This window comes from Globicephala melas, chromosome 19 (assembly GCF_963455315.2).
Source record: "Globicephala melas chromosome 19, mGloMel1.2, whole genome shotgun sequence".
Taxonomy (NCBI): Eukaryota; Metazoa; Chordata; class Mammalia; order Artiodactyla; family Delphinidae; genus Globicephala; species Globicephala melas.
Window position 1 is genome coordinate 61,788,266 of NC_083332.1, and position 9,509 is coordinate 61,797,774.

At 63.3% G+C, this 9,509-nt stretch overlaps 2 protein-coding genes across 2 annotated transcripts in view; both read left to right on the forward strand.

Moving 5' to 3' along the window:
* The window catches only part of ZC3H18 (zinc finger CCCH-type containing 18), a 50,927-nt gene extending 48,339 nt beyond the window's left edge, over positions 1–2,588 (forward strand). Inside the window, exons 17-18 of the mRNA XM_030849475.3 lie at positions 913–1,009; positions 1,826–2,588. Of these exons, the coding sequence (XP_030705335.2) occupies positions 913–1,009; positions 1,826–2,039 (311 nt within the window). The 3' untranslated portion in view covers positions 2,040–2,588. The remainder of the gene's footprint in view (positions 1–912; positions 1,010–1,825) is intronic.
* Positions 2,589–4,800: 2,212 nt separating this feature from the next.
* IL17C (interleukin 17C) lies at positions 4,801–9,503 on the forward strand. The gene is made up of 4 exons (XM_060289420.1): positions 4,801–5,282; positions 6,760–6,949; positions 7,423–8,409; positions 8,842–9,503. The coding sequence occupies exons 3-4, from the start codon at positions 7,796–7,798 to the stop codon at positions 9,101–9,103; spliced, it is 876 nt and encodes a 291-aa protein (XP_060145403.1). The 5' UTR covers positions 4,801–5,282; positions 6,760–6,949; positions 7,423–7,795; the 3' UTR covers positions 9,104–9,503.
* The last annotated feature ends 6 nt before the right edge of the window (positions 9,504–9,509 follow it).

Genomic DNA, 9,509 nt, shown 5'->3' on the forward strand with positions numbered 1-9,509 from the left:
TTTTTCATAGAAAAAAACTGTATCTTCCAAAACAGACGTTAGTAGGAGTGGCATTGGTCTTTGGTTTTTTACAACCCTCTTATGGCTGGGATCCCATCTCTTCTGGTCACACAAATCACTCGGCCTCTGGAAAACCCCACCCGGGCTTGTGAGGCCGTGAGCATGCGGAGGGCGGGCAGCATCTCGATGTCGCGGGGCGCACCTGACTGCTGCCCCGGCGGTGCTCGGGCCGCACCTAGAGAACCGCTGGCCCAGGCAGAGCCTCTTCCTGACTGGCTCTAACTAGTAAAGCAAAAGCCTGAGTGTTTCCAAGCCGTCTTTCCCCCTTAAAATGGAGAGGTCCCGTGAACCCCACCAGGAGCAGGAGGTGGACACCGCCCGGCCCCTGAAGCACACCCCCCGGGGCCGCCTGCACGCCTCTGCGGGGCGGGATCCCCTCCACCTGCCCTCGCTCAGGGCCCCGCACTCGCACGACAGGAAGCACTCCTTCCCGTTCCTGGTTTTGCTTGTAGTTTTTAAGCTGCCGTGCCTTTTTGTTCCCCATTTGAAGCCCCTCACCGTGAGTTTCTTCAAGGCACGGAAGGAGGCTTTTGTCTGCTTGGAGTTGGACGCTCAGAGCTCGGTGGCCTGTTTTGATGCTGGCTCGGGAAACCAGAACCGAAATTAGACCTCGGCTTCCGTGTTTTTCTGGGGCTTCATTATCCAGTGTAATCCATCCTCCCCTTTTCCTTTTCTCACTGGCTCTACTCCTTACGTCTTTCTGTGAAAATGAGGAAGCCGAACTGAGCTTTGTGGCATGGGGTCACCAGGGGCCAGAGGGGCCACCCCATCCCTGTCTGAGCACACCAGCCCCTGCGCAGCTGGCCCCGTGTGGAACTGGGACCCTTGTCTTACCTGTCCTCTGTCACCCAGGTTCTCGGGACCGGAAGTCAGGTGGGAGACTCAGCTCCCCGAAGCCAGAGCGGCAGAGGGGCCAGAATTCCAAGGCCCCTGCGGCCCCGACAGACAGGTGGGTGTCTCCCCCCGGCCCCCGTGCCCTGGGCACAGCGCGCCGGCTCCTTCGCCACACAGAGGGCTGGCGCAGTTTCCCTCCCCAGGTGGAGGCCAGCATCACTAGCCAGGGGCAGGCTCAGAGGCAGCAGGGATGTGGCACGTGGCTCAGATCCAGAGGCAAGAGGGCGGTCCGGCCCGTGTCTGAACTCTGCCCCACCAGTGGGTCCTAGAGTGAGGAGCGGCCCTGAGCGCGCGGCCCCGGCCAGGGGACCAGGACCCAGATGGTGGTACCCCTTCCCCTCCCTCCCACGTCAGGCACAGGAAGTAGGGGCACGGATCCCCTTTTCCCAGGAAGTGGGCTGAGTCTCTGCACACCTGCACCCCTGGCTTTGGGTCGAGGGCCAGGTGGGAGGGGCCGCGGGGAGGGTGGGCACAGCCCCCGGCCCTCGGCCCACAGCGCGGCTTGAGGCCGGGGTCAGCAGTGTGGGGTTTCACGTCAGCACAGAGCAGGGTGCGTACGAGGACCAGAGTAGGAGGGCGGGATAGCATGGCTCCAGGCAAGCCCTGATGCTGTGCCCCTTCACCCGCGCAGTCTCTGCTCCACGACTGGGGGCGTGGGAGCGGCGTGGGGAGGCCACCTCGACTGTGGCCAGAATCCGGGCTGGGGGCAGGAGGCCAGGCTGGGCCCCACACGCTTACCCATCGTGGGGGGCCTCGTCCAGTGGGGAGGGGCGCCTTCCACCTGGTAGGTACAGCTCCTGGGGTCCAGGCCCCTGGCAGGAGGCTCATAGAGAGGCCCTCCACCCCTCTGACTGCCTCCCCACCCCCACAGGAAGCGCCCGTTGTCCCCCCAGTCCAAGAGCTCCAGCAAGGTCACCAGTGTGCCCGGCAAAGCCTCGGATACCAGTGCTGCCGCCGGCGCGTCCACGGGCACCAAGTCAGGGAAGGCCAGCACGCTGTCCCGGCGGGAGGAGCTGCTGAAGCAGCTGAAGGCCGTGGAGGACGCCATTGCCCGCAAGCGGGCCAAAATCCCCGGGAAGGTGTAGCCCGGGCTCTGTTCCCCGAGGCAGAGACTCACTTGTTTTTATAAATAGGGTAAGCGCAGCCATTTTGGATTTTGCAGTTAATGTCTTATTTTGGCTGTGATTCTTTTTAAAAATTAAAAAAAAAAAAAAAAAAAAAAAGTTTCTCAGCTGGAAAAGAAGCCACACACGTAACGAAGATGACGCTGAATCCCAGACTGAAGCAGCCCCTTCCCAGAGCAGAAGTCCGGCGAGCCGGCTGGGCGGGCGGCAGCGCGGTGAGGACCGACTCGATTTTATGTAAATGATGAGTCCTCCCTCTGCTCGTCAGTCAGGCGTCCTCACCACCCGTCAGTCGCGCCCTCGGCACCCGCCCTCCTACTGTCGCCAGGAACACCAAGTCTGCCGAGTGTCCTCCCCGCCCCTGCGTCCCCAGGATCAAAAAGTATATATATATTCTTGACTAAAGTCTGATTGGGAAATACTCCTGTCTTTTATTTTAAGCATCAAATTGTTTTAGTTGATTTAAAAAGGAAAAAAAAAAAATACAGAAAAGACCAAAAAAAAAAGGCCGAGGGTATTGTTGGGCATCTGTCAGATGTGGAGGGTCTTTTTTTGAGGGGTCTCCTAAAATAAAATATTTTGATAAACAGCTGTCTTGCCCTGGTGGTGATGTTTGCCTGTGCCTGGGCCCCTGCCTCGGCCCTCCGCTTGGCAATGCCCACTGGGCTGCTGGCTGAAGGAGGCCCCACCCCGTGGAGCGCTCACCTTGGTTTCCTCGCGGGGGCTGGCCTGGCAGGGCTTCCTGAACACCGAGATCTCCGCCTGAGCGAGAGCCCACCTTCCCCAGCAGCGGGCCCTGAGCCAGAGAGGCGACCCCAGCCCGAAAGCCAGTTCTCCACTCAGTGCCTCAACGCACAGTTGGACCCCACTCGGACATGCAGGTATCTGAGCATGAGACACCCCGGCCAGGACCACGGTGCCGTCTCACTCACTGCAGGCTGGGAGAGGCTGTCGTCAAGTCTGAGAGTCACCGCCCGCAGTGCCCTCCTGAGCCCCTGCCCTCCTCCCGGCAGGACCAAGACCACTGGCGGGGGGGGCCCTTTCTTGTGGATTGAACTTGCAGAGTGGTGCTGGGGCCTGGGAGTGCCCCCGCCCAGTCCCCCCATCGGCACCTCTGCTCTCGGGTGACTTACTTTAAACCAAGTTCTGTGAGTCCTTGCAGGCGACATGCCTCCCAGAGCCCTGTTGTGGGCTGTCAGGAGGCTACGTTCAGTTACCTCAGTTACCGGCTGCTCTGTCCCAAGGCTGCATAGCCACTGACCTGTGGGACAGGAGAGCCGGCCAGGAGCCAGTGCCAGGCCGCGGGGCCTCCTGCGTGCCCTGTTAGCAGTGCAGTCCACGCCCGCCCCACAGCACAGCACACGGGCTGCTTCTTGCATCACCAGCCTCAATACTGTGTCTGGGCAATTTCTCAAGACTTATCTGATTTGCCCTCGGGTCAAAGCCAGGTGCAGAGGGAACTCCCATTCTCTGAAGGGCGGCCTTCAAGGACACAGAGCCAGAATCCACGACACCTTGGGTGACAGCCTGTCCCTGCATTCTGCACCCCAGCCGCTGGGCCCCACGAGCCAGCCGAGCAGTGATGGCCTCTGCAGCCAGGAGCCCGCAGGTGAGCGAGTCCCCCACGCAGGTGTCAGCACGCTGCCCCCCTGGCCCGGCTGACCAGCCAGCTCCTGTGCCAAAGGGCTGGGCTGACCTGGCTTCCCACGCCTGGGCTGCATCTACAGCCCTGGGTTCCCTGGACCAGAGCTGGGTTTAAACTAGCAGCTTGCCCTTTGCCATCTGGCGGCAGGGGTGTGTCCTGGGAGGGGTGAGAGTCACACCCCGAGCCAGCTCTCCCCCAGGTCTAGTGGAAAGAACAGTCCAGGCCAGGCGTGTGGGAAAAGGGAGGCTCTGTGCTATAATGGGTTCTCAGCATCTTTGCCCCCCAGGGGACGTGAGGGCTGAGGCCCTGCCAGGCGGTTAATATGCAAAGGTGGGAGTGATTCCCAGTTCCTCAAGCTTCTTTTCTGCCTACTGATCCCTGCCCCTCCCTCCAGCCCTCCTCCTCCACAGCTGCAGACCCCGACAGAGCCCCTCCCCTGCCTGTTTGCATTCCTCCTTCCCACCCCGGGCCTTTGCACGCACTGCTCCCTGTTCCTGAACTGTGACCCAGCTGCACCTCACCCTTCCTCTCCCAGCTCAGGCCAGGCCTGCCCCGGCCCCTCATGCCTTCCCCTGTCTGCTGCGCCAGTGCTGCCTGGAGCTGGCCTCCTCGGGGGAAACTCTGGTGTGCTTTCCCCGAGTGTAAAGCAGAGGCAGAAAGCCCAGCCTCGGCCCTTCTGAGTTTTCTCATACTAACCCTCCTCGTCTTGAGGGAAGGGGAGCCACACCCCTCGGGCCGCCCTCCCCAGGCCAAGGCACCCTCCAGTTTCTAGAGTGCCCGTCTCTCCTCCTCTCGCTCTTGAACGGGTGAAAAAAAAAGATTTCATTTTTTCAGTTTGTAACTTTCCTAACTCAAATGTGAAGTGTCGTCTCCAGCGTCATGACTGAGTACATTGAACTAGTGGGCAGCTCAGTTCAGTGAAAATCAAGTTCCTGTGGGTTTCGTACGCCTGCTGGTGACTTACAGCCGCTGCCAGCCCCCTCCCCGCAGCGCCAGCCCTGTGCCCCCGGTTCCCTCAAGGCCTGGGCCTCCACCCTCCTCTCGCTCTCTGCCAACCGTCCAGCTCCCCCCGTGACGGCTCAGCCAGCGCCTCAGCCCCTGCGGGCCCATCAGCCCCCACCGGGAGGAGGAGCTGGGCGGGAGGGGGCTCAGGCCCTGGGTCAGCGGGCAGGGACCCCTGCCTCGGGCAGCCACCCTTGAGGGGCCGTGGACAAGCGTGAGGCGAAGGGGTCGTTCCCGACAGTGCAAAGTTTGGGGAGCACGAGAAAACTGGGCTGTGTCCTAGGTTGACTGTGGGCAGGACTGCCTGGGGCCCCATGGTCGAAAAGGCCACGCCACAGGAGGGAAGGGGGAGAGGGTATTGCCACCCCCACTTCAGACGGGACTGCGGCCTGCCACTGGGCTTCCCTCTAGGACGGGGGAGAACTTCGAGCCTGGAGCTGGCAGGGCCTGGAGCAAACCCCTCCTGCAGGCCACGTCCCCAGCCCAGGCCCGCTGGGGCTGCTCGGGCTCCGAGCCACAGGCAGGGCCACCCCAGAGGCACTGAGGGACTGGCCCTGGTGAGTGTCCCTGTGGTTCCTGTGTTTCTGCCTTCCTGCCCTGGCTCTGTCCTTTTCTCTCTGCCCCGCCTTCCATCTGTGGTCTCTGCATTTGTCTGAGTCTCCCTAGATCTCTGTGCCTGTCTCCATCCATCCCTCCTCCCCTACCTCCATCCACCACCACCCCCTCTCTGTGCCCCTCCGTCCCCTTTCTGCATCTCTCCAGACAGGGGGACTTGGGAACTTGGTCGAATGGGTGTGGTCTGGGGGCAGAGATGTGGTGGTTGTGCTTTGAGGGGCGGAGCCATCCAGGGCGCCTCCTCCAGGACGCCCTCCAGCCTTCCTCCTGCAGCTGCCTTTCCAGTATTGCCTAACCCTGTACCGGTGTGCTTGCCTCAGCCGCCCGCAGGAATGAGGCACTGCTGGGCTCCGCCCTGTCCTTCCGTGGGTGCCGGGGACTCTGACGCCGGGCGGGCCACCAATGCACACAAAACAGCTCGAGCTTGTAGTGAGGAAGGAGGCGCGAGGCCCGGCCCCGGGGTTTGTCCCCGCCTTGCCCACCCAAAGACATAGAAAATGCTGAAGCTCAGCCCCTTGGCGTAGGGACCCCTGAGCCTTTCACTTCTGAAGATCCTTTGCGGGGGACCCCAGCCCCACGAAGGCAAGGACACTTCCCCTTCGATTCCCCCCCCAGGGGCCAGTGCCAGGCATGGGTGCCCCCTCCCCTCACTCTGCGAGGGCAGCTCCACGCCTGGGGACAGGGCAGGTCCACTGCACGGTGTCCCTGCCCTGGAGGGGATCACACTACCTTTGGGGCCGAGGCAGGAGGGACTGGGATTTCTGAGGCCCTGGGTGCCCTGCAATAAGGCGGGCCTCACCTCAGCCTAAGAAGGGTCTTTCTCTGGACCTGAGCATCTGTCCTGGTGGGAGGTGGAAGGGGCTCAATTGTGTCCCCCAAAACTATGTTGAGGGCCTAGCCTATGTTGAGGGCCTAGCCCCAGTGCCTGGGAAGAATGTGCCTTTATCTGGGAGAAGGGTCTGCAGCTGTGCTTAAGGTCAGGCTCTTGATGAGATCACCCTGGGTAGGTGAATGTCTGTAGAAGGTACAGAGACAAGAGACACACATGGGGAGAGGCCATGTGGGAGTGAGGCCGAGGCTGCACTGGTGCGTTTACAGCCCGGGGCCCCAAGGATTGCCAGGAGCCGCCAGAGGCTGGGAGAGGCAGCCAGGATTCCCTCTCAGAGACCCCAGAAGGAACCAGCCCTGCTGACACTTTGACTTGGGGCTTCTGGCTTCCAGACTGTGAGAGAATAAACGTCTGTTGTTTTAAGCCCCCCATTTTGGGGCACTTTGTTATGGCCGCCCCAGGAGATGAATACAGGTGGTGAGCTCCCTGCCGCAGGAGGTGTGCAAGCAGAGGGTGGATGGCCACGGGCAGGGGTGTGGTAGGCAGGAGCAGCCCTGGGGCCTCAACGTGTCTGTCCATCCATCGGTCAGAAAGAAGCTGGCAGAACAGCCGTGACACGATGCCCGCTGTGGGAACATTTCCTCCAGACCGAGGCCGGGAGGGCCCCGGCGTCCCACTGCCTTCTCCATGCCCCTCTCAGGGGTCCTCCTGTCCACCGAGTCTGCGCCTCCAGTGTCAGACGGGCCCCTTGGTGGCGGACATTCTGGCTCCTGACGGCAGGTGAGGAAACCCGGAAGGCAGGTTGACTCCATCCTGCACGCCCAGGCCCTCCTCAGCGGGACATTTTATCCTGATTCGAGAGGCCCTCGCCAGCATGGCATCCAAACCTCAGCGTTCAAAACTTGGCAGGATCTGGCCCTAAACCGTCTCCCTTGTAGGGTAATGAAGGCACCCCAGCACCCTCACCAGCAGCACGAAGTTGGTGCAGGTGGGCTCCGGTGGCCTCCTTAGAAAGCTGCTTAGGGCACCCTGCCCTTTAAAGGTCCCAGGGCATTGCCACCCCCTCCACCTCAGACTTGCACTTTTGTTGACTGAAACCACAGAAGCCCAGCAGAGAATCCTGAAGGGGCTCGCTGGCCCCCAGCCGCCCGGTCCCTTCTGGAACCTCCCCACGTGGCAGGAGGAGGGGACGGGAGAATCAGCCCTGGGGGAGGACTGGGCAGTGGCGCAAAGTGAGCACGCTCTCGCCTCAGGTCACCAGGTCCAGACAGCAAAAACGTACAAGGGGTTAGGACTTGGCACTTGGAGAAGGTTCGAGAGTTCCTGTCACACGGGAAAGACCGTTCTGAGCCCCATCGGCAAGTGCTTGGCCTGGGGTAGGGTCCCTGGAGATGGGGGAGAGGAGGGCGACTGGGTCCACCCTGTCCTGGAGGGGAGGGGACAGTTGCAGGGAGGGGAGGAGGAAGGAAGGCCAGGCCCTTCCCGAGGAGGGAGGGTGCCGGATTTTCCCCAGGCGTGGCCCGGGGTATAAAGGGCGCCGCAAGCCGGCTGCAGCCAGGGCAGCCACGGGTACGCCGCGACCGCCAGGTGCGCCGCCGCGGAGCCCGGAACCCAGCCCCCGCTGCGATGGTGAGCCGCTCCTCTCCCCGCCCTCCAGCCTGGACGGTGCCGCCCGGCCTGCCGCCCGACACCCAGGCTGAGGACGTGGCGGCAGGGTCCAGGAAGCCGCCCAAATCTGGGGGCAAAAGGGAGCCAGGAGCCCAGACCCCCCCGGGCCTCCGTTTCCCGACCTGTAGAGGGAGGCTACGTCCCCCTGCCCGCTTTCCACAGGGAGCAGAGCCCGCGGCGGGCAGGGCGGGGCCCCTCCCCGGGGCGCCGCTGGCCCCCCACCGCCTGGTCCACCAGCCGCTCCGTGTCCTCCTGCTCCTGCTCTGGCCGCCCACCAGCCTGGCTCTCCACAGCCCCCCACTCCGGCCAGGGGCCCGCACCCACACAGCCGGGACCCCGCGCTGCTACTCGGCGGCGGAGCTGCCCCTGGGCCACACCCCTCCCCACCTGCTGGCTCGAGCGGCCAAGTGGGAGCAGGCGTTGCCGGTGGCGCTGGTGTCCAGCTTGGAGGCGGCGGGCCGCAGGGGCCGGCACGCGGGATCGCCGGCCGGGAACCAGTGCCCCGTGCTGCAGCCCGAGGAGGTGCTGGAAGCTGACGTCCACCGGCGCTCCATCTCGCCCTGGAGATACCGGTGAGAGCAGGCCTCTCTGGGCACGGGCCCCTGGGCCCCCCGAGCCTCAGCGCTCTCACATGCTGACCTCCGGCCGGCCCGCCCCACCACTGGGAGGTCAAGGCTCCCCCGCGAGCTGGTCCTCGCCCAGTGTCTCAGACCTCAGCCCAGACCTCAGACACCAGGGTCCCCCGGGAAAATTTGGGGGCCCCCATTTGAGTTCTTGCAGGGGTGGGGCTGGGACTGGCAGGGAGAGAGGGGGACTTCTGGGCTCTGGGAGGGCCATGGGGCACACGCACAGTCTCACTTCCTGGGCACCAGCTGCGTGCCAAGCCCTCCCAGCGCCCCATACCTCCCACCCTGCGGCCCGGAGCCGCCCTGAGAGCATGGGGCAGCCGCGGGCAGGGAAGGGGGCGCCCGCCCGGGCTCGCTTACACCCCGCCTGTCCCTCAGCGTGGACACGGACGAGAGCCGCTACCCCCAGAAGCTGGCCTTCGCCGAGTGCCTGTGCCGGGGCTGCATCAGCGCCAAGACAGGCCGCGAGACGGCTGCGCTCAACTCGGTGCCGCTGGTCCAGAGCCTCCTGGTGCTGCGCCGCCGGCCCTGCTCCCGGGATGCGGCGGGGGTGCCCACGCCCGGGGCCTTCACCTTCCACACCGAGTTCATCCGAGTGCCCGTGGGCTGCACCTGTGTCCTGCCCAGGTCGGCCCGGTGATCACTGGCTCGGCTCCTGGACTGGCCTCCAGGGACGCCCCTCCTATTTATGTGTATTTATCGGGTATTTATGTGCCCCCCTGGGGCCCTGGGCGGGTACCGAGGCTCCAGGCCTCTGCTTTGAGACCTGGCCTGGGAAGGGCCCAGCCCCCGGTGCCTGGGGGATGACCCTGTGCTGGGCAGCCCCCAGCTGGAGAGGCAGTTTATCCTTTGACAGAAACAGCTGGGCTAGAGGGAACATTCTCACTCTTCTGGAACTTGCTAAAACACCTACAGAAAAGGGAAAAGGTGTGCTGATGGCCACCTCCACTTCCTGGCCTCCTGGGGTCCCCTCACCCCAGCCCCCCGGGAGGAACAAGCACCCCTGTGTTTCTAAAACAGCTATTTATTTTACACGTGAATACGCG